At 37.7% G+C, this 25,926-nt stretch overlaps 1 protein-coding gene across 3 annotated transcripts in view; it reads left to right on the forward strand.

Moving 5' to 3' along the window:
- The window catches only part of TENM3 (teneurin transmembrane protein 3), a 609,811-nt gene that overhangs the window by 456,428 nt on the left and 127,457 nt on the right, over positions 1 to 25,926 (forward strand). For all 3 annotated transcript variants that reach the window (XM_041753664.1, XM_041753665.1, XM_041753666.1), the window contains exon 6: positions 15,480 to 15,608. In XM_041753664.1, the coding sequence (XP_041609598.1) occupies positions 15,480 to 15,608 (129 nt within the window). The remainder of the gene's footprint in view (positions 1 to 15,479; positions 15,609 to 25,926) is intronic.

Here is a 25,926-nt window from a genome sequence, read left to right on the forward strand (position 1 = left end):
TCTATTGGATCCATATTCAAACAGAGGTCTTATCCTATAGTATAAGGTAAAATAAAACTCAGATATGTATTGACTCTTTTAATTTATTGTTTCTACATACCCTTAGGATGTCTAGCAACTATTCACACCTCGTCTTTCTTTCTTAAAATTAAGATTCTACAGTTCCTTTGTTAGTGCTTTGTAATGTAACGCCAGAGAAGGAGATGACCATCCATTCATCCATCCATCATTCATTCAACATTTATTTATTGAGACACTGACAGATACAGCAGTGAACAAGATAACACAGCCCTTGCCCTCTTAGAGATTGTATCTCAGGGCATGCAAACGGTGAGCATTTAATTGTCATCATGAGGGCTATTTAAAAAGGAGAAATGTAGGGGACTAGCGACTGTATAAAAGGCAGAACTCAAGGAGTTTGAGCCGTAGAGAAAGGTTTGCCTGCTAAAGCCTGAATAACAAGTAGGATTATGTTTTTGGACAAATGCTGATGTCAGGATAAATTTTAAGTTGACCACATAAACCTAAATGTGGTCCAAAAAATCAATCCTCAGGAATATTAAAACCAATATATTGTGATATAATAAAGATAATATCTCAGTGTGTCTGAGGGGAAAAAAAAGTGATGATATTCATTTGTTTTCTTTGTTGAGGGAATATCGCTAGGACCTCGTCACGTAGTTAATACCTAGAAGGGGAAAGAAATGTTACTTTGGAAAGTTGGGGCAACTAGATTTAAAATTGTCACAAAGATGTGTGGTCTGTTTCAGATTGTTCCTTCCCCTTAATTTTAGATAATGAACATACATACTTGAAGAGTTTTGTTTATCAAGTATGCCCAGAAGATCATTTTAAAACTGTTAAAAGAAATGGTATCTGAGTTTTTTCTAAACATTCCGGGTACTCTGTTAATCTGTTCTGAAGATATCTAAGAAACATATGTGTTTCTGGTATTTCAAACATTGTTGGGAAATGAAAATCACATTGTTCTGCGTTTGATAACCAAGGAGCTCAGCATGTCCAATTTCCATTAGTGAGTTGGACCTAAAAGGCATTACTTTGAGACTCGTCCATTATGCATTTTAAGCACATATCAAATGGAATCAAAGAACAATTCTATTTGTATCTAGACCCACTCCTGTATAATACTAAGAGAGTTTTTGAGATAATATTCAGTGTTTTTCAAGATAAGAATGTCCATTCTCTCCTTTACCTGATGAGTTTCATCACTGGTGACTCATTCAGGCGTTCACACACAGAACTGGTGCTCCTCTCCTGGTGGTGGTCTTCATCGGCAGGGCTGGCATGACATTGGCTGCCTCCATCCTGGAATTGTCACTTCTCCCTAATGCTTGACCCACAGACCGATCCTTCCTTTTTGTCTTTGCTAGTGAGCTTTTCGTCCCCTTCATCACTTTAATAGGCCTTCCTGTACCCCTAAAGAAGAGAAAGCCTTCCACATATTATTGTACATTTCCCAGGGCTGTAGAAGGATATCCAAGGGTACCTTAAAGATCACCATATATGATTCTAGAATGTGGAGCCCTTAGCTCTTTTTTTTTAAAAAAGGGCTATTATTTATTTATTTGAGAGAGACAGTGCACCTCCATGCACAAGTGGGGAGAAGAACAGAGGGAGAAGATCTTCAAGCTGACTCCCCACTGAGCATAGAGCCTGAGGCCAGCCTCAATCTGAGGACCCATGAGATCCTGACCTGAGCCAAAACCAAGAGTCTGTCCCTTTGCTGACTGAGCCACCCAAGCACCCCAGGACACCCAGGGTGGGGGGTGGGAGCATCAAGGGCGGGGCTTCATTCTGAGACGAAATGATGCAAGTAGTTTTGTATCTTGTATATTTTAATTTGCTTTTTTTTATAGGTATTGTAATTATTACCAATATCACAGTCAATTTAATTCCATTAAGTTTAGCAGTTACTGAATTTCCCTCCTAAACACTGAATTCACACACACACACACACACAAAAGACATAGTCTTTACCACAGTGAGCTCACAATCTTATATGGAAAAATACAATGCCAAATTTGCATATCACATTACAACATATTTTTAGAACACTGTTTTTAAGTACAGACCCTTAAAACACTAAGACTTGAGTTTTGTATCCCACTTCTGTTATTTATTAGCTATGTAATGCTGTGCAGGGAACTTACCCTCCATCAGTGTAGACAGGATTAGTAAGAGTACAGCTCTTGGATTCTTTAATAAAATAATTAATGTGCCTGATAAAATATAAGTGCTCAACTAGTTTTAGCTGCTATTATTATTCTTTACAACAATCTAGTAGATCAAATTTTATTATCCACACTTTTTAGAAAGAAAAGTCTCAGGCCCAAAGAATCAATGGCTTGTGCTGCGTTAAAGCCCAGATATATTTAAACAGGGACCATGATGCAGGTCTTTTTATCTTGACCCTGGGACTTTACCCCACTATATCATAGGGCATTGTTTTTCATAAAGATTAAAGAATTTAAAGGGAGTACATGGACAGAAGAATAAGATTGAATGACAATATGAGGAATCTATTCCCTTTTGTCTTCTACCCCATCATATCTGATTATGTCATAAGGAAGGTCTCAGTAGATGTTTGTGTGTCATAATCCGTCTCTTTGAACACTTCTTTCACAAATAAAGAACACTTCTGGGTAGCCTGGGTGGCTCAGCAGTTTGGCACTGCTTTCGTCCCGGGGCGTGATCCTGGAGTCCCGGGACTGATTCTTGTGTCGGGCTCCCTGCATGGAGCCTGCTTCTTCCTCTCCCTGTGTCTCTGCCTCTCTCTCTCTGTCATGAATAAATAAATAAAATCTTAAAAAAAAAAAAAAACACTTCTGCTGGCTATCATTTCCACGTAGATTTTAATAGTATTGCTCATAGTTTACTCCATTTATTCTTACTGTTGCCTTCTGTTTGTATCAAGAGATGTTGATTTTTCCCATAAGGTAATGCTATAAAATATTCTTTTAAAAAATGTATTTAAGTTTTTAAGCTCATAATCTCACAGAAGAAAATAGATATGAATGTAAAAATATATTTTGCTATGAGATAAAAAGGCATAGATGGCTCATGATTAAATCATAAAGGTAGTAAGCACTTTTTTTTTAATGTACAGGAGTCATTACTAAGGAGACTGAAAAATCGGTCTCTTTCATTGGGCCTTTTAATTTCATTCTAGATCCTTTAATCTGTTTGGTTAAGTACATTTATAGTTGCAACAACCTCACTGCATGATGTAGCTACTGTGAGCCCATGTGAGTTGCATAGCATTTGTACATAAAACCTCATCATATTATTTCAGTCATTTCAGATAGTCACAAATTTTACCATTATTTTCTATTTTTAGACTCACGATATTTTTAGATGCTTTTTACTACCTCAGAGAAATTCTTTATGATCTTAGAAAAGAATCATATATAGAGGAGCAATGCATGTGTAAAGTAGGAAAGTGGGCCACTTATTTTTAGGAGAAGAGTGTGAGACCACCAAATACAAAAGCCAGTTGACAGTGTGAGCAAGGTATCCTGAGGTTCAGAGATGACAACTTCCTTTGTATTTTGCTTTGAAATAGATGTCCACAAATGCTACATAAATATCCATTAATAATAGTTAAGATAAATTCATAAGGAGACCTGCTCTCCAGGTCAGCCCAGATTAATGGGGGAGCAGCTGGAATGGTGGCTTCCTAGGATATGTTCCCACCTGTATGATGACTTAAGAGGGTCAAGGTCTGTCAAGGGTCAAGATAAGGTCTGTCAAACTTACCATCATGAACTAGGGTACCATCAGTGGTGAGGCAGATTCCACACCACTCTGCTTTGCACATACAACAGAACCTGATAAAGTAGATGGTGACTGCGTTTTTGTTGATGAACAGATGGTGAACAACAAACTGTATGAGAGGGTTAGACCTGGATTCCTGAAGGGTCATTGATTTTGTTTCAAGTTGCCACCTGACAGCCATGACACACGCACACACAACACATACATTCCCAGATCACATTTACCCTCTCGGATGTAACCTCTTAGAGAAGTGGACTGTTTTGAAGAGGATGTTTTTCTGGATTTTGCCATACATTAATATACCAGGTTTCCTCTAGGAATCTCCATGTCCCTAAGGGTTGGATCTTTTAATAATGAAGATTTAGAGTGTCTTAAAATTTCTAAAAATTGTCACTCTCATATTTATTCTACTGCTTTTTCAAAAAGTCAAAACAAGCCAGGGCACCTGAGTGGCAGTCAGTTAAGGGGTAGACTCTTGATTTCAGCTCAGGTCATGATCTCAGGGTCATGGGATCAAACCCCAGGTAGGGCTCAACGCTCAGCAAGGGGTCTCCTTGAGATTCTCTCTCTCCTTCTCTCTCTGCCTCTCCCCCATTCTCTCTCCCTCTCTCTCTCTCCCTCTCTCTCTCAAATAAATAAATTTTTAAAGCAAGCCAAAGAAAGTTTTATGTTTAAGTAGATTATTAACATACTTTCATTACAAATGTAATGCTATAGCTCTTAAAGCTATTATGGAAGAAAGGAATTCAGGTGAAAATTGAGTCAGTAACAGGCTTTTGAATAATGAGTAAATCCATGGGGTTTCTGTGGCAAAACTACTAATAACTGTCACTAATGAATCTTCTGTTACGTACATTTCGTGATAACAGCAAAGTCACTGTATCAGCATGCAGGGAATAGTCTATAAATCATGTAAATTATTTCATTGTGTATTTCAAATGTTCTTTAAACAGGTCCTCTTGCCATAGTCCTTAATGTTGATAACTGTTACCTCAAAGTTGATTGATAAGAACTGGCTCCTTTGGACAAGCTAATCTAATGGTGGTCAACACTTTATTCTTTCCATGAGATTGGAGAGTGAATGCTTCTTTCATTCAGAGAATGGAACCTGGACATGAGAGAAAACTAATGAAATATTAGGAAAACAGCCTGTTTTTGAAGTCCTGACTTAAATCCCTTGGTGACAGACACAGCCGCAGCTTGATTTTCATAAGCCCCATCAGCTTCAATGTCGGCTGTTGGTGGATGGCTAGAATAACTCTGTCCTCAACAACATCCTTCAGTGTGTTACACTGAACCTACATGGTGAAGAGAGAAAAAATAAGCAACAAAATTTAGAAGTGGAATTTTTAATGTAAATTTAATTCACCAAAGAATATGAGTCAAATATTCTGGAAAATCTACATAACTAAATCACTGTCTCATCAAGACATTGCTGTAGCCAAAATAATCCTTTCTTCCCATTACTGACATAATGCCACAAAAAAAAAAAGAGTAAAAAGGAAAAATGTATAGCGTGGTTATGTAAAATATCGGCAGCCATTTCTTGTCCCCTTCCGCCTCACCCCCAAAAAACCATTAGTTTACATAAAACCTATGATTTTAGTGTTTTATAATACTCTGAGACACTTGCTACCTCAAGTGTTATTAGTACTTTTGAATATCAAAAATCCTGTCGTTAAGATAATTTCCTCCTTAATGGCAGCTTGAGTACATATTAATATGAAAGCTTTCCAAAAAAGTATTGATTTTAAAATGACCATATTTGGAAAAAATAAAATAAAAATAAATAAATAAAATGACCATGTTTGGGCCAGCAAGATGTAGACTGTATGAGTAATATTAGACTTGAAAGCTAATAACAAATAATAATGGATTAGAATGCCAAAATATTGCCCAACACACTCCGTCAACATGTATATGAACACAGCAGGAAATCCAAAACAAAAGCTAATTTATGGAAAACTATGTATTCCTAATGACAGTTTAGACCAGTAGGGGTCCAAGTTACAAACTGCATCTTTACATGAGATGCTTTCATTTTACATAGAAAACCTGGCTGTATTCTTTTTTTTTTTTTTTTTGTATTCTTTTTTTTTTTTTTTTTGTATTCTTTTTTTTTTTTTTTTTGTATTCTGTAAGCATGTATCAAATCAAATCATTGTCTTATATTTAAGAGTATTTTTTCTTATTTTGTTCTGTAAAATCTAATTGCTGCCCATGTGCATCAGGTGTATTTATATACTTGTGAAAGTAAAACATAAAATGATGCAATCTTGCTTGCACAACCCAAGATACCAAAGGAATTGTGTGCATGAAGTGATTGTTTGACCCCATGCAATTTTATTTTATTTTCAAATTTTAAAAAAGGAACAACAGCTTTAGTCTTCTGATATGTTGATAGCTTATTGATGCCAGATGCTTTTGCCTGTGCTCAATGATGTAGCCTAAATATTTATATTTTAAAACATATTGACGTATTAAAGAATTTAAATCTGGAAGAGACCTTAGAGATCATTTTGAGCAAGTTCTTTTGATATTTATAAAAATGGGAGATCTAAGCCTCAGAGAAGCCCAGTGACTTGCCAAGGTCCCACAACTAGTTAGATCCAGAATTGAGACTGGGACTTGGTTCTCTTTTAGTATAAACAAAGTTCCACAAGACACCACGGGCAATCTGTGTTGAAAACTGTGCTCTTAACTGTAAAATGTCAGATTCCAATTTTCTTTTCCAGCAACTTCTGATAACATGTTCTTAATGACTCTTTCTCAGAAAGATTATTTTTCGGAAACTGTACCATGGTGGATATGAGGTGATTTACAAGACAGGAAAACTCTAGACCTTAGCTTGCCTCCATGGACTTTCAGGGATTTGGAGGCATACGCAGAACCGACTTACAGACATTTTCAGGATGATATTTTATTAAGCCCATTTTTTCTTAAGCAGACTCTGGTTCTCATATTATCTCTTATTTTTTTTTTGTCTTTGTGAGAATGTTTGCTTGCTCTTGTAATATTAAACAGCATTTAGCCAATAATGGCAGGCATGCTAAGAACTATAGTCCAGGTTGCCAAAACCTCAGAGTGTCACTCTTCAGGGTTCTAGTGGCATAAGCTACATTCGGGTTTCTGATGGCAAGGGTGCTTGCTTCTGTGTTCGCTTCACAACATCCCCTGTAATTTGCTCTAAGGTTCTGGCAGACTGCTGGACCATGTCACCAGCTGTCACCACCCCTCCTTCCCATCCATATTTGGCAGTATCTAAGAACAGAGGCATGCCAGTAGAAATAATAGTAGCTGTGATAGCAACTCAGTGGCATGGTCCCCAGAGACAAGATCAAAATTTGGCACCATTGCTCTCAACATGGAACTAAAAATGGTACTGAACTTGCTACTTGGTGGTATATAATTTTCTTTAATGACACATTTGGTTTCAAGTGTTCCCATGCTGGCTTTTAAGTATCAAACCAGCGTACATTGGTTAAAAAGAATGGCATGCCCTTTTTTGCCATGGAGAAGATGTGGAATTGCTCTAATATCATGGATTCCTTTCATCTCCATCAGCCTGGAAAGGTAAAACGAATGTGCACTATAATTTCTTTCACTGGAATGGTCATTGAGTCAGAAAGAAAATGTCTTCATAAGATTTCACTAGCCTATTGTCTCAAAATTATTTCAGTGAGGGTTTTCTGCTTCTCATTAACTAAAAACACCTACAGGGGAAAAAAAACCAAGAAGGTTATAAAATGAATTTTTTAACTATATAAGAAATATTTCATTGTAAACATCTTCAGATCTGTTGAATCCAAGAATACCACGAGACAACCTAAAATGATAGAGTCTGTAAAGTGGACAATTTGGCTGTTAGTAACATAGTTTGCAGTAATAACGGAAGGTTTAACATCCATATCCATTACTTCTTGAGTTGATAGGACAATTTTTATCATCAACTTGGGTGATAGTATTGAAAGTGTGCTGCTAAGTTTGTAGATGACAAATGATAGCTATTATAACTAATTTAGAAGGGTTCTGACTGGGAATCATCTTGAAAGTCTATGTTTTCCTACCCTGAGAAAAGGGGAGGAATTACACTAGGTGCCCTCCAAGGCTTCTCCTTACTATTAATGGTTTCAGGGGCTCTGTTAGTCACCCCTGTTTCTCAGGAGCCAGTTCAGCTACAGAGATCCAGGCCTCTAAGATCAACTTTCAGCAAAGTATTGAAAAAGTTGAATTATATATTAAATAGCTAAAATCTTCATTTATTCCCTTTCTTCTCAAGCTCCTCTTTTTTTCCCCTCTGTGTCCCTGTTTTACTCTTAACTGCAAAGATCCATTTCTGCTTCTCTGACAACTCCCCTCACTCCTCACAACTGCAGAAAGTAAAAAATTTATTCAGACAAAAAGTGGGATGTTTTAGATAAAATACTACAAAGTTCTATGGTAGTTTTTAATTGTAGGAGGGCCTCTCATGAAGACATTTCAACTAGACTTCAAGGTACTGGTGAGATGACATCAGACAGAACTTGGAACGGTATCCCAGAAGCCAGGAATGACAGGAACAAAGTCATGGAAACCAAGAAGTTAAGGGCAGAATTTCAGGTGTAGACAAGCACATCTGGCCAGTTCAGGGTCCCTGTGATACATTCACATGGTTGCGCAACAGATTTCCAGAACTGTTCCATCTTACAAAACTGAAACTCTTCACCTTCTAGACAAATTCCCATTTCCTCTTACCCTGTCACCAAGCAACCACCATTCTTTCTGCCTCTTTGAGCTTGAACTACTTTAGATAGCCCATATTAGTAGAGTCAAAACAGTATTTATCTTTTTGCGACTAACTTATTTTATGTGATCTAATGTCCTCAAGATTCATCCATGTGACAGCCTGTGGCAAGGCTTCCTTCCTTTTTAAGACTAATATTCCCTTGTGTGTTTATACCACATATTCTTTCTCCATTCTTCTGTTGATGGCCATTTGGGTTGCTTTTGCCTCTTGACTGTTATGAATAGTGCTGCTATGAACATGGATGTGCAAATATCTCTTCGAGACCATGCTTTCAGTTCCTTCTTGCATGTATATCCAGAAAGGAGATTCTAGATCATATGGTAGTTCCAGTTTCAATGGTTTGTTTTTGGAGGGTTTTTTTTTGAGGAACTTCCATAGTGTTTTCCATAGGAGTTGAACCATTTTACGGTCTCATCAGCAGTGCACCAGAGTTCCAGTTTCTGCACACCCTCACCAAGACAAGTCACAATGTTTTATTTTTTAAAAGATTTTATTTATTTATTAATGAGAGACACAGAGGGAGAAAGAGAGGCAGAGACACAGGCAGAGGGAGAAGCAGGCTCCATACGGGGAGCCCGCTGTGGGGCTCGATCCCTATTCTCCAGGGTCATGCCCTGGGCTGAAGGCAGCACTAACCTGCTGAGCCACCTGGGCTGCCCAAGTCACAATGTTTTTAAACTACAAATCAATCTGCTTAAGCTCATGAGTTGACAGTCATTAACCTAGTACATGCATTTGTTTAATCAGATTGTTTTCCTTCAAACACCTGAGATTTGCACTAAGGATGCCTTTTCTTGCTCTTCCCTCTACCTCTTACCTGATGGAGTCACTTACCTTTCTACCCTCATATCTTTCCTAGAGGAGCACCTAGGAGCCTTGTAGAGATGGGTGCCTGCAGGCAAGGTTTAGGGAAGATGAAAATAGATGTTCTTTAGTTCTGCTAGGTGTTAGGTGGACTACTCTTCAATAAACATTTAAATTTAAATGTAGTATACAGTTAGAAAACTGTACAGATCATAAGTGAACACACCAGTGGAACCACCACCCAGATAGAAAAGTAAAATATTACTAGCATTCCAGAAGTCCTCTATGGCCTCTCCCAGTCATTCTCTAGGCCCCCTTCCCTATAGGTAATTACTCTGGTGACTCTTTTTAAAAGATTTTTTAAATTATTTTAATTTATCATGAGACACACACAGAGAGAGAGAGAGAGAGAGAGAGAGAGAGAGAGAGAGAGAGGCAGAGACATAGTTAGAGGGAGAAGCAGGTTCCTTACAAGGAGCTCCATGTGGAGCTTGATCCCGGACCTTGAGATCACACCCTGAGCTAAAGGCAGATGCTCAACTGCCCCCCTCTGCGTCCCCTCTGGTGACTTGTTCCTACCAGTTAATTTTACCTGCTTTTGAGCTTTATATATATTAGCGTATGCAATATTCATGTTTTTTTGTGAATAGGTTTTCTTGCTCAATACTGTCTTTGTGAGATATAGCCATGTCATTACACCTGGCAGTGTCTTACTCATTACATCGGTCTATAGAATTCCTTGTATGACTACCCTATAATTTCTTTATCCTTTTTACTGCTGGAAGACATCTGGGTTTCCACTTTGGGGCTATGACAAATAATGCTGCCGAGAATATCCTGATTCATGCCTTTTGGTGCTATTTGTATACATATTTCTACTGGATATAGAGACAGACTTTTGTAGACCAGCTGGGGACTTAACCATCATTTCTAAGATATTTCAATATAAAGAAAATACATTCTAAATCCAAACAAGCAACTTACAAATGATTGTGTGATATGCAACCATTTTCAATGGGTAAAACATCTTGTATTTAGAAGCCCATTTCAACAAATGGACAACATCTGATTATATGTGCTGCTGTCAAAAAAGAAATAAATCAATTTGTGTTAACATTTTTAAAGTTTCTTTAAATTTAAATTCAGAACAATGAAGGACAACAGCACAGTATAGGAAAAAGAATCCTGAAATAGGGTCAAAAGATCTTGTATCATAAGTCCTCTTTATATACTTTTTAAAAGTCATTGGGTAAATCGCCAACCTGCTCGTCTGTGTTTCACTTTTACAGCAGAGATGATGACCCCTGTCACACAGTACATTATTAGAAGATAACAGACATTGGGGTGCCTGAGTGGGGCAATTGGTTAAGCGTCCAACTCTTGGTTTCATCTCAAGTCATGATCTCAGGGTTGTGAGATGAGTCCCTACACTAGGCTCTGCACTAGCTGCAGAGTCTGCTTGAGATCCTCCTCTTCCCCCCCCCCATGGCTTCAATCTCTAAAATTAATGAATAAATACTTGTTTTTAAAGACAGAGAAGATAATAGACATAAAAGTATTTTCAAATGTAAAAAACACACTTGGGTAGACATAAAATGCTATTACTCTCATTCACAAATTCCCTTCTTCCTTGGATAACATTTTATTTTAATTTTTTAAAAAATTTTATTTATTTATTCATTAGAGACAGAGAGAGAGAGAGAGAGAGAGAGAGAGAAAGAGAGGCAGAGACACAGGCAGAGGGAGAAGCAGGCTCCATGCCGGGATCCGGACGTGGGACTTGATCCCGGGTCTCCAGAATCAGGCCCTGGGCTAAGGTGGTGCTAAACTGCTGAGCCACCGGGGCTCCCTGGATAACATTTTAGATATGAATGTAGCCCCAATCCCTCATTAAAATCACCCAAAAATTCATGGAAATAGAAATATGAAACATGATATGAGAAACAAAATGTTAAAGATTAAACCTACATGAATGCTTTTAGTAACTTTAAAATACACATGTATACTGTTTACATGTAATTCTTAAATTGTTTTAAAGACTCTTAGAAGTGCGCCTGCCTAGATCAGTAGGTTTGAGTGACTCTTGTTTTCGGCTCAGGTCATGATTTCAAGGTTCTGAGATCAAGCCCCACGTTGGGCTCTGTACATTGTGGGGTCTCCTTGTCCCTCTCCTCTGCTCCTCCCCCACTTGTGCTCTCTCTGTCTCTCAAATAAATAAGTTAAATCTTTTAAGACATAAAATAAAGGGGCTTCTGGGTGGCTCACTGGATTGAGCGAGCATCCATCTTTGGCTCAGGGTGTGATCCCGGGGTCCTGGAAGCCCCACAGGGAGCCTGATTCTCCTTCTGCCTGTGGCTCTGCCTCTCTCTGTGTGTCTCTCATGAATAAATATAATCTTTTAAAAATTAAAATTAAATAAAGACTCTTAATGTTAACCAAAATAGCCTGTTGTGAATTTCACTCTTATCATATTGCTGTAAAATTTTCTACAAAAGAATACAGCACAGTGGGAAAGTATTTGTATGGAAGAATTGTGCCTGGAATACGCAAACATTACTTAGTGGTATCTCTGCCCATCTTTTGCCATCAAATACCACCTCTGCCTTCTGTTTTCTTGATCTAGTAGAAAAACATTATCTAGCCTGTGGCCCTCACAGAAGCCACATTTCACTTTCTTCAATATGGATTCTCAGCCCCCTGGCAGACAGACGGGTGTATCATGGTGTCCCCTTTGTTATCAGAAGGTCTGGGTTTAAGGGCAAACTCCACTATTTGCCTGCTTGAAACCTTAAACTCCCCCAGAGCCTCAATTTTCTCAGATCTAAAATGAAAAAAAAAAAGTAGTCATAGTAAGTATTCATTGGAATCTTTGTGAAGATTCAATGAGATAAGGCAGGTGAAGCACCAGCACATTTGATCATGAGAAATGTTTAATGAATGTTTTCTTTTAAAAGAAAAAATACTGCATCATGATGTTCTAACACCACCTTCCTGCCAGCCGATACTCTTCACCTAAGCTATCTGCCCAGAGGGGTGAGGGACTCTGAAGAGCACAGAGCTCCCAGCCACCCTTGACACTCTCCACCCAGCCCACTTGGTCATGCATAAACCAAGGATCACTTTTTACCATTCATGAGTAGTGGCACCAAATGCCTTACACTGGGGTCAAATCGCCTTTCTAACTCAGATGTTGGAAGAAGTGGGCGCATCCTTCTGTATTTACATATGTATTTTATTTCACTATTCTTTCCCTTATTTGTCTGCCAAGACCTTCCGGTATAGTGTTATTGCATAAGCGCTCAGTAATTTCTCGAGCAATTTTTACTTTTATGAGTTTGCTACCTCCCTCTGCCTCCCCCTCTCTCATTTTTGGAGCTTGTTTTACTAACACCTTGAATTTGTATAAAAATCTCAGGTTACACGTAATGAGTGTCAAGAGCATTACTAAATACCAAACACCAAGATTTTCAAAGTCCATGGTATCCTAAAACCAAACAACTTGTTGGTCTCTGTTTTCAGTGCAGTGTTAAACAAGATATAATGTTATTTGCTATGGTTCTCATTATATAGCATGTTAAGTAGAACTGGGATTTCATTTTAATGAGATTTTCTGTAAGAAAAAATATATAATAAAGCTATTGCCTATCTGGCAAAAAATATCTCTCTAAATACAAACATAACATTACTTTCTAACACTTGACATCTGTGCAGGATTGCGTGGATCATCTCTCTTCTTCAAAGTCTATTAAAACCAATAATATAAACAAATCTATCATTCAGGAAGACTTGTTATGTTATATAAAAGCTCGCAATGATGATAAATTATTTTGTGTAGAAGTTTACCCTTTTGGAATATTTATCATTGCTATGCCAAAGTATGTCTGTCAAAGCTTTCACTGTATGCAGAAAGAGCTCCCATTATTTTACTCAAAAATTGCTGAAATATACCTAAAACCTTGAAAAATGTATGAAGTGATAAATGTCTAGAAAGCACCTGACATTTTGCCACTCAAACACTATGTAATTTAATGCAAAATGACATGAAGTTATCCTCCTTACAAGTTGACAGTTTTTGAATTCAAGAATTCTATAACGTATATCTTAATCCTTGAAAAACCAGAGTTTGAAAGGAATTGTTGGCAGATTATAACTTAAGAAGGAGAGTATATACATTTGTTAAAAATATACAGGGTAGTTGTAGCTATGTTTGTATCTGTGTTTGTGGTGATTATTATTATAGCATAATTTTATTTCAGGAATTAACAGAAGAATGTGAAACTTATAGAATGCCCTCAAGCTGTTGAATCTTTTTTTTAATTTAATTAAATAAATAAAATGCTAATGGATTTTTTCTCAACTGCTTTTCACATACTATTATGCTAATATAGTCATTAATTACTTATAACTCTTTATTCTTGGTTATTTACTTATTTGTTTTATATTTATTAACTTTTCCCTTAAATTACTATATTTTTATCCACAACACTGTTTTCTTAGATTTCAAAACATCAGAACATAGATTTCGTTTATTTGACAGTTATTAAGATCTACTTGGGCACTATATAAAGTCAATGAGATACAAAAGTGAATGAAAACAGTCTTCCAAAGATACTTATCCAAGTTGGGGAAGGCTACCCCACAAAGTTGGGGCCTACCATCTTGGCGATGAATGGGTATTTTACAGTGGATGAAGAGCATAACGGGTAGAAGGAGCTATTTATTGAGAGGTAGCATGATCTGGTCAGGTGAGTTCAAATAGTTCAGTAATCTAGAGTCTGGAATAAATAAATGAAGTACTGATGTACTAAGAACAGTCCTACTATGTACCAGCTGTCCTTAACGTACTCTCATAGACTTATCCTGTCTAGAAAGTTCCTATCAGTTAAGGAAGGTAGGTTTAGCCAAATTCACTTTTTAAGTAACACTGATGTTAATAATATTCCATCATTTGTCCAAGGTTAAATCCTAAATTGAGGATTAGACCAAAATCTAACTCTGTCTAAAGCCCTTGCTCTTTATACTGTGCCAATTTAACTATGTTACTACATATATTGCATATTTACTAATGGCTTGCCTTTTATAGTCATCACACTGTTTCTATCAATACTTCTTGGACACTATGTCTTTCTTCCCTAGGAAATTGCAGTCTGGATGCCAAAATGTCAAATAAAATCCAAAAAAGTCTTCCGTGATACAGTAATAGGACCATCACTGGATTTCCCTAAGGATATTTAGCCTCCTTAGGGATTAATTCTGAAACTGTATTCTGTGAAACACAAATGAAAGTTGAGAGTTAACGCCCAAAATTATAGGGATTATTTTTGTAAATATTTCAAATAAATCAAGAAAAATACTATTAAAAGTTTTAATTATATAATTTTCTATATAAAACTATATAATCATATAGTCTGAATTTATAATATAAATTATAGTCTTACAATTGTCTATTTTCTAAATATTTTGAATAAAGAAAATTAGTAAACACATTTGCAAAATGTTTATAAATTTGCAAGATTTTCAGACCCACATCAGAAACTGTACATGAAATTACCTAACATGTAGTATGTTGCTTCATCTGTGCCTTGCTGAATTGAATGTCATAAACTCATCTTAAATCTAGAATATTCAAATATTACATTATTTTGAGCATCTAAATCCACTCTGATCATTTCATATGCCAGCTCATTTATCTGGGAGACCAGTTCATCCAAATGAATAGGTCATGCTTCTTGAGAATATAGGGATGCTGCAACTAAGTATTACACATGTGCAAGTGGCTTGTGGTCAAGCAAGTTTGGCGGAGGCTGCTCTAGAGCATTCTCCCGCTTACCTAAGTGACAGTGAGGCGTGGACTCAGACAAAGTAGAGCAGATAATGATGCATTCTAATCCTATCGATATTGTACTGCATTGTTACCTACATTGCACTTGTGTGAGGAACTGTTTCTTTTCTAGTTATTAAAATGCAATGATCTTTGTTGTTTCAGAACATGAAATTTTAACTTTACATGTGAATCTTGTTATCAACATGTTACCATTTGCTATACTGGCTAAAAACAGCAGACCTTTAAACAACTTGTATTCTTTGCCCCCAGCAATGCATCTCTTTGGCCTCAATTGGCAATTACAGCAAACTGAAAATGACACATTTGAGAATGGAAAAGTGAATTCTGATACTATGCCAACAAACACTGTATCATTACCTTCTGGCGACAACAACAACGGTAAGAGAAAGAATTCTGTGTCTTGTGTGTTTCTTTAACATCTCTTTTCCATAAATTTATTTTTATCCATGTCACATCCCGTTATATCGGGGAGAGGGAAAAGATTTTGAAATACAGATGTCATCTTTTAATGAGGGGTTTTTATTCATTTACTTGAAAGATTGGAAGTTCACAGTTTTATTAGAGGAATAATGCAGTTTTCTGCTTTCTGATTTGATGGCTAGACTTTTCCAGCTTTCCCTCTTGCAAGTGGGTATTTTGTTTTATTTTTAGCCTGTAAATAGGCTACAATTCAGTATATCATCTCAGATATTATATCTTGGGTGTATGAAGCTTTTCTCATTCAACTAGCATATGGAGTTGAAATACCATATTAATTTTGTTATAAAAGCTTTGAAATACAAAACACATTAGAGGATATAATTTAATGACCTTTCCTCTGCTTGCCCTTTCTTCTGTAAACCTTCAACAAAGTTTGCACTTTGGGCTAACAGACTTTCACATCCTTTGGTTCTGAATTAAAACAGGCTTTAAGAAGTTTGAGAATGCTCTCTTTCATTTTTCCATATAAAAACCCAGGAAAATGTATATATACATATATGTGTATATTTATATTATAATTACCTGTCTGTTATTTTGATATGTGTGTGTGTGTGTGTGTGTGTGTGTGTATCTTTTGACACTTGGCATCCTCTGACTTTTTCAAAACTCGTAATACTTTATATCTCAAAACAACCAGAGCAAGATACCTTTTTTTGTCATGTAAATATATCATCTGCCTTTAAGCAATTCCCAAGCTTTCTTTCCCCCTTGGTTTCTTCTTATCTCCTGTATTTGTATCCTGCTTTGGCATCAATTATGTTCATCCTCATGTGGCTAGTTTCTTTGCAAGACTAGAAAGAAGCTATTGTGTATTTATAGATAATATATATTTATTTATATTTATATATACACTGCTGTTTCACATGGACCCATTCACCATGACTAATGCTTTTATCTTTTTGTTGTTGTTGTTGTTGTTCTCTGTTTTCTCATCTTCTGTTTTATTTTAACAATAATGCTTTATGACATTTCTCTTTCTTCTTAGGGGGCCTGAGGAATTTTAGAAGATGTTAGATTTTCATCATCATAATAAATACCCTTAGCCCCACACCTGTATGGAGCCTTTTGATATAAAGCTCCATGTGTCCCAAGAAACAATAAGCTGGTGACTAATACGTCACCACACCTGAAGACATTAAAACTGTAGGTGGGGGAAATTTCAATTAAGTAAACAATAGTTTAATTTTTTTATACACTGATAACACAGACTAACTGATCAAGTAACTACACAGAAATTAAGAGCATTTATTTTTGGTTTATGTAGATTGAAATGTAGCCTTTCTCTTAAAGTGATAGTTTCTGCAAAAAGAGCCTGATGGCACTGACCACATACGGAGGGAATTTTTTTTTTTACAGACTCAAAAAATTAGACTAAAATGAGAAAGGCTTATTATAGACATGTTTTATTTTACAACCTCCTAAGCTTTTATTATGGTTAAGACAAAAGTGGAGCACAACTAATTAGTTTCACAGTACTTGAGCAGCACCTACTAAGAGAGCGATGGATTGAGAGGTGCTCTCACAGCCTAGTGCTGGTTCCTGGTATTCGTCGGTTACTTTGTAACCTTGGTCAAGGTGCTTAGTGATTCAGATCTGCAAGAAGATTTTAGGACAATCCTGGAATATACTGTCCGGGATCATAGCAGATCCAGGCATTTGAAAGAGCATCAGTGCACATGGCCTCAGAAATTCTGCAGAACTAACAGAGTTGTAAACCGTTCTCTAGGACTGCAGTGAGAAATCCATATTATGTCACAATCCACAGACCCCTGCACACATACATCTGAAATACGTTTCCCAAAATAATGCTTATCCTTATTTCATGAAATGCACCCTGGTTTCCTTACTCTGTTGGGTTTCCGTTTATACCAGTGCTTGTTGACATTCACTCAAAGGATTTCACACTTTACGAGGGATTGTGGTCCACAGTTTCCAAAACACTGCTCTGAAAGTCCTTCCCTCTAGAAGAGACTGAGGTTCCCCCACAGGATTATAGAATGCACTGCGTACAAGTGATGTGTGCCTATAGAACTATATATACATGGAAGCAGGGTTCCTTCTTCCTACCCTTGTAAAGAAGCCCCCCACAGAAGGAACCAGAAACAAATGTCCCAGGGTGAGTTAGGTACTCTGGAGAAAAACTGACCTTCCAGCCTGCCAACAGGCCTGGGGGTTCATAGACGTTTCTCCTTGTGGAAGGAAGGCTATCTCTGGGCTCAGACCTCGTCCACAAGATGTGAACTAATTACTAGTCACTTGTTTATTATTTCTCGAAGAGCAGCCCCCTCAAAAAAAAAAAAAAACTAAACTAAATTGTAAGAAATCCTTATTTCTGTTTTTCCAAGTAAAGATTCTTGGTGTGTATCTCTTAAATACTTATGGGGCTCAGGGGGACATCAGGGGACTATATTTACAAGAAGGAGGGGGTAGCTTAAAACCATGGCTTTTAAACCTCTGTGATGATCCTGCACTGTCCATACACCATCATCCACTGCCTCAGTTTTATAAACTATCCAGAGAAGCATATCACATCATCTCTTTAGAAATTCTAGATTACAGCCCTTAGGAGAGCCTTAGAATTCTGAACAAAGCTCACTAGGAGAATTAACTGTGCTAAACATAATGAGACCATTGATTCACAGCTTGTAAGTACAATACTTTTGTTTTTGCGGTCCTTTTTTATTCTTACTTTATAAGCATAATTATAAGGAACAGTCATGGTGCTAAGGCTTCAGTAAACTCCCTGCTTGCTTTTAAGCTCATTTGAACAGAAGCTTCTAAGTGGTATTTAGTATATAAAAGGAGAATTTCTGTTGTATGCTCTGAGCTTTTACCGATTATTCCCTAGACCATCTTTGACTACAAATTTTAGAGATGGGATGTCAGATGTGTGGGGTCTCAGGCAATGGACAATGTGAATGAAGAGGTGAGAATGAGGTTTTTGAACTTCTAATACCAGTCTCTCTCCAGAAACTAAAATTATTCCCTTGGACCAAGAAATTCGTTTAGCCTAATGTACTGGAAAGAATCACACAGGCCTATATTCAGATCCTAGCTCCTTCATTTATTTACTTTGTAACCTTGAGCAAGTTACTTAACCTCTTGGAGCCTCAATTTCCTCACATGTAAAGAGGGAATCATAATCCCCATCTCCCAGCTCACTGACTGCCGGCAATCTGGCAGGCCTACTCCATTTCCCTTGCAAACTCCCTTCCATTCCACACTTGTCAGCAGTGGTTTCAGATCGTCTTACGGTACTCAAAACCCCAGCCCTCTCAACAGATGAACCTTTCTATTCAACAACAAATAGAAGCCTTCTTAGGAAGTTCTCTTTAATTTCTTGTAAACAAATCTCCGTTCCCATGCGTGTCTGGATCTGTGCTTTGATTCTCTTTGCCCTGTATTCAAGGTTCATCTTTCCATGAGTATTCTCAATCCCATTCTGGATCTCAAAAATTTACCCCCTGTTGCCACCTGTCATCAACATGTGAGCCTACTGAGGCCTCTCAACATCTTAAAAAAGAAAAAAAAAAGAAACCCTTGACTCTACTTCCTGCTCCAGCTCTATCCTGTTTTTCCCTTCTCCCTTCACATCCAAGGAGCACAGCATCTGTATTCACCTCATGCATTTCTTCACTTTCCATGTGCTCCTTTGTCACAGGCTCTTCTCGACCACCACGCGTTGAAACCGATGCTTTCAAGGGTTGTCAATTGCTGTGTCAGTAGCATCAGTGAACACTCTTCAATCTTTATCATATTTGAATTCTTGGTAGTATTAATAGTTAGCCTAGCCCTCCTAATTGAAATGCTCTTCTCTCTTAGCTTCCATGGTACTGCATTCACCTTGGCTCTCTTCCTGACCCTTTGGCAGTGACTTCTCGGTTTGTTGAGTTGACTCCTCTTTCTCTGCCTGTTCCCCCCACATTGGCATTACTCAGGACTCTGCTCTTTTCAGAATATGATTCCTCTGGGTTCTCTTATCAGCTCTGCAGGTGTCCATCACATTCTGTGTGCTCTGTGCTATGTTACATTCTGGATGCTCCCAAATCAATATATGCAGCATAGATATTTCTGTCTCTTTGAGCTCCATATAATCAACTATGTAAAATCTATCCTAGTACCTTTGGAACTTATCCACCTGGGTGTCGTCCAAGCATCTCAAACTTCATGAGTCTAAGACTGAATCCTTCAACTACTTTGGCTCTCTATGACTACATAATAAGGCATATCAAGATTGAGTGGCTTAAGAGAACAGTTGATATCACCTCTTATGATTCTGTAGATTGATTGGGAAATTCTTATGTTTGTGCCTGGGTGTTTCATGCAGCTGCTTTCAGATGTCAGCTGGGGCTGTTGGAAAGCTCCACTGAACTGGAAGTCTAAGGTGGCTCACTCTCATGGCTGGCAGTTGGTGCTATGTGTTGGCTGGAGCTCAACTGTGGCTATTGACCAGAGCATTCCATGCGGCTTGGACTTCTCAGCGCATAGCAGCTGGTTCTGGAGAGAAGTATCCCAAGAGGGAGCATTCCAGGAGACCCACACGGAAGTTATGAACCTTCTCACATCCCAGGATATTGGACATCAGACGATGTCACTTTCCCTAGATCTTTTTGGTCAAGAAAGTCAGTAAGATCAGCTCAGATTCATGGGAAAGGAGAACTAAACTTTCCTTCTTGCATTCCCTTTTCCCAATGGAAATGGCACAGATACATTTCATAAGAGCATGTGGGATGGAAGATATTGTGGTGGCCATCCTTTGGGAAATACAATTGACATATCATCTCTCTTTCCAGATGTGTCTTTCCCTCAGGGCTTTTTGTGTCAGGAAATGGCATCATCATTCACCTAGTTACCTGGGCCAGAAGTTTAGGAGTCATGCCTAACTTCTCTCTCACTTCTGTATGCAATCATCTAGTTCTATGGGTTCCAAGTCCACAGTATCTCTTGGATCCATCATCTCTCACCTGGATTATAGAAGCTGCCTTCTGTCTGGGTTGTTTTGTCTCTGGTGTTTCTCACAGAGTCTTCAGACACGAATCTGAAATATCCGTACCCTGCCTGACCCACTCCAGTGAGCTAGACTCCAGTCAGGTGCCTTTATATGACTTCCAAGGCTCTCACAATCTGGCTGTTCATCACGCCATCCTCTAATACAGAAGCAATAGAGGAGGGAGATAGAGTATAGGCTTTTTAAAAAAGATTTTATTTATTTATTCCTGAGAGACACAGAGAGAGAGAGGCAGAGGTACAGGTAGAGGGAGAAGCAGGCTCCAAGCAGGGAGCCCACCATGGGACTCGATCCCAGGTCTCCAGGATCACGCCTTGGGTTTAAGGCAGACCCTCAACCAGTTAGCCACCCAGGCGCCCCAGAGTATAGGCTTTTAAGCCAAGCCTACTGGCTTCACATCCTAGTTCTGATCATTCACAGCTTGGTTACTTGGGACAAGGTATAAATAACTTCTTTTGCCTTAAGTTTTCTCATCATTAGAAAAGTCTTAAAGATTCAATGGAAATATGTTAAATGAAAAAAAGAAGAAATACTTAAAATGGTGTGGAGTACATAACAAGTGCTTGAAAGATGTTAGTGGGTCTGCTCTAACTACCTAACGTGTGTCTTCTTTGCTGGAGTAGGAGGCTCAGATTATATGTGTTTTCTGTCCCAAGCTCTCAGCACAGTTAACATGCAGAAGGTGCTCAGTTATGTTTGTCAAGTGATTAGATTAAAATAGTATGACTAAATGCTATAGACCACAAAAAAGGGCCCAACACAGTGCCTTGCAAAGTATACACAAAGCAAATCTTGGTTACAGCCTAGTGGTTAAGAATTCAAGGTCTGCCACCTACTTTAGGTGGCTTTACATAAATTGCCTTCTCTAACCTCCTTTTTCTCCATGGGATAGTACTGAGGTTTAAATCAAATAATACATGTAGGCTTCCAGGCAGTGACTGGGACATGATGAGTATTTGATACATGTCAATAATGATGCATTCACTCTTTTTAACACAATTCTAGATTATGCACTTGTAATTTGTAGCAAAATTTTTTTAAGAAGATCTTTAAATCAGCATCAAGAATATTCTCTAAAGCAATAATAGAAATCTTATTGTTTTTTATTTTTAGTTATTTGGATTTTATGAAAGGAATCTTACTTTGTTTTGTTGTGGGTTTTTTAAGATTTTATTTATTCATGAGAGACATAGAGAGGCAGCGACAGGCAGACAGCTTCTCCTGTGGGGATCCTGATGTGGGACTCGATCCCAGGACCCCAGGATCATGACCTGAGCCAAAGGCAGACGCTCAACCACTGAGCCATCCAGGTGCCCCTATGAAAGGAATCTTATCCTTAATACTCCTTTGAATGCATAGTATGGTACATTTATTTATTGAGCATATACCATGTGCCATGCACAGAGCAAGGCTCTGAGAATATAGCAGTGGAAAAAAAAAGATAGTCACAGTTGTTCTCAAAGCATGTGATTTGCTAGGCAAAACAAATCAAGCAGGCAATTACAATGAGTTAGCAAATGCATACATCGTAGGGAAAAATAGAGGGTACCATGGCAGGATATTTCAACACTGTCTTTATTTGAAAGGAACAATAAGACAAATGCCAAAATTTAGCATAGGATAGTTTGAAACAATATGAGACAAATAAAAGGCCATAAATTTTGCCTGGTGTAACTCTGGCAAATTACTTCTCCAATCAAAAAAAAAAAAAAAAAACCACTTCTTATGTACAAACTTCCAGTTATAAGTTATGGAGTATAGTATATAGCATGGTGGTCACAGCTAATAATATTGTATTGGATATTTGAAAGTTGCTAAGAGAATAGATTTTTTTAAAAAAATTTAGTTAACATACAGTACAGTATTTCTGGTTTCTGGAGTAGAATTCAGTGATTCATCACTTACATACAACACCCAGTGCTCATCACAATGAGTGCCCTCCTTAACACCCATCACCCATCTAGCTCATCCCCCAACCACCTCTCTGCATCAACCTTCAGTTTGTTCTCTATCCTTAGGGGTCTCTTATGGTGTGTCTCCCTCTCTAAGAGAGTAGATCTTAAATGTTCTCATCACAGGAAAAAAGTGGTGATTATGTGAAGTGATGGCTGTTAAAAAGACTTGCTGTGGTGATTACTTCGCACTGTAAACAAATACCAAATCGCTGTATTGTACTTCTGAAACTAATAGAATGTTTTTTTTTTTTTTCATAATAGAATGTTTTATGTCAATTTTATATGAACAAAAAAATTTTAAACTCCTTTTGAGTACAAATTTAAACACTACATATATATGTGTGTATGTATATATACATAGAGAGATTCATCTTGTCTAAACGAAATAATTCAAATACTTTTAAATTTTTACATTATTGTTCATCATGTATGAATTTTCTCAAATTCTGAACAATTTCAGAGACTTAATTTTATAGCAAGTTAAAGATTGCCTGTGATTTGAAGAAATCAGGGTTGCAGGTACCTTGACTTTTATTCAATATTGTTTATACTATTTGTGTTGCAGTGTGTAATAGTTCCTTAATTAGGTGCTATATTGATCTAGTTCATTAAACTGTGTTCATGAGGTATTTATGTTTTAATTCACTTCGCCTGTGATATAACACTCGGTATCCACAGTGTTAAGTTATGGCATGTGGTTGTTTATAAAAGAGAGGTTCTTTCAGAGAACTCAAAGTCAGGGTATGAGTCCAAGGTTAAGTCATAGAATTAGAGGGTGGGCTATTGATTGTCTGTAAATGCCTAACCTTGCTTCCTGACATCTTAATTATTAGTGCCTCTGTGGGACTTCAGATGATATTATCATTTACCCTCCTCAACAATTAAGTTAGACTTTTTACAGTTGGATTTCTTTTCTGTCCTTCCATTTTAATAATGATGGGTGTGTTTACTCCCATCATAGGCAGGCAGCAGATTCATGATATGGATGGCAAAATATTTAGTAGTTTGCACCTTTGGGTGGTTGTTTCCTGATATCCCAAAATACTTTTCAGACAGATACCAAACCTCCTAATTATCAGTATGGATTAAACATTCCATTTTGTCCTTATCACATCTAGGGCTGGCAAATTATTATTTATATGATATCTCAGAGTTCAGGGCATTGTTAATGCATTATCTGAAAAAAATGCCAATTTTACTGGGGGAAAAAATGTACTGATGCGTTGGCCTATAGACTGGGGATCACCTAAGAGGGAGAGGAGTAACAATAGCTTTGGGGATGTGGCCTCTTTCTGTTTCACAGTCTGACAACCGTGTTTTAAGACATTGAGACGTTGTGACACACACTTACTGATGAAAGGGAAAATCACAGTTAGTAGGTAAAAAAGACCGCTAGTGGTTCCCACATTCAGGCACAACAGGAACCCTGGAAAAAAATCTTCAAGATGATACCCTATTGTGTTTGAAGACATGATACACCTCACTCGTACTGTGAAGGCTTTAATTGGTTTGATTCCTAACCTACGAGCTTTGAGTTTAGAATAACTACAGGGCGCTCTGTTGCCCTGGCTATTTTTTTTTTGCTCCTCCATTTTTCCTCCTTTTTCTCTTAGTAAAACCTACAAACAACCTTACTGTTTCCTATGATCATTCCCAGGTTCAGGCTCCGGGGGTTAAGGATGGAGTGATCTCAGTAAGGGAGGATAGAGAGCACCAGAACCGGCCCTCCTTTTATATCCTCTGAAGCCAAAGTTTTCTGGAATTCAGGACATGATGAAAGACATCTGTGGCCAGGCTTTTATCTGAGAGGACTGATGAGCTTCAGAGGAAAAGGTTGTGGGAGTATTTACAAGTTTATCAAACTGTGTCAATGGCTCACTGACTTCCAGGGGTGTTTCCAATCAATAAAGAGCATTTGAAAACGCTAACAGGAATGACCACACTTGACTTGGCCAAATGAGAGAGAAGCCAGGACTTGAAAAGCAGTCGTGCAGAATTTAAAAAGGCAAAGCCCCTTCACAAAACTATGGTCCCCTGACATTCACACTAGAGACTGTAGCAGGAATGTGACACTAATCTAAGCTGCCGGTTCCATGGATTTAAGTAGAGGAAAGTCAACGAGGTCCTTGAATCTCTACATCACTGATTATAATGAGAGGTCAGGGCCGCATCTACCTTTTAGAAGAGACATTGTAAGACTTTAATTCAAAACAAATTCATGGGATCCCTGGGTGGCGCAGCGGTTTGGCGCCTGCCTTTGGCCCACGGTGCGATCCTGGAGACCCGGGATCGAATCCCACATCGGGCTCCCGGTGCATGGAGCCTGCTTCTCCCTCTGCCTCTCTCTCTCTCACTGTGTGCCTATCGTAAATAAATAAAAAATTAAAAAAAAAACAAAACAAATTCATTCGAAATGGTCTCACAACTGGAAGCAAATAGAAGTGGCTGGGTACTTTAAAGTGAAAAGAGCCATAGTTCTTTTTTTTTTTTTTAAGATTTTATTTATTTATTCATGAGAAAGACACAGAGAGAGAGGCAGAGACATAGGCAGAGGGAGAAGCAGGTTCCCCACCAGGAGCTGATGCGGGACTCGATCCCATGACCCCAGGATCATGACCTGAGCCAAAGGCAGACACTCAACCACTGAGCCACCCAGGCACTGTGAGAAGATTCATATTTCATAAGAAAAGCTAGACTAGATGCATGATCTTCAAGCCATTTAGTGCTTGTGCCTTAAAACAAAATAGAGTGCAAATTTAAATTTTATTTCCTGCAACTGTGAGACTCATAAATGTTGTAAAAACCTGTTTTATAGGGAATTGTGCTTATAACTATTAGTTATATGCATTTGACTGAAATCACCTAATCCTTATATAAATACATGAGATATTTTTGTAACTAAAGTATAAAAAAGCAAAAACGTATTGAAAATACCTCACTAAATGAGACAAGTAGGGACTTTTCCCAATAGTTCATGTATTCATGGGTGGATATTATTACAAAAGCAAAGCAAGATTCAGTATCAATTTTATTCCCATTTCTTTTTTTATAAATACAAATAGAAGAAATCTCGCTACAAAATAAACAGATGGGAAGGAAAGGATTTTTTTTTAGAGTGAGCCATTTGACTCTTTGAAATCCTTATTAGTCATATGTCAAAAATTACATTGTGATCTATTTCTAAAAGGTGTGTTTAGCAGTCTACAAGCTGTTTTATCACCTTTCTTCATCAGTCTTACTGAAAACACAGAGC

This window comes from Vulpes lagopus, chromosome 4 (genome assembly GCF_018345385.1).
Source record: "Vulpes lagopus strain Blue_001 chromosome 4, ASM1834538v1, whole genome shotgun sequence".
NCBI classification, from domain to species: domain Eukaryota; kingdom Metazoa; phylum Chordata; class Mammalia; order Carnivora; family Canidae; genus Vulpes; species Vulpes lagopus.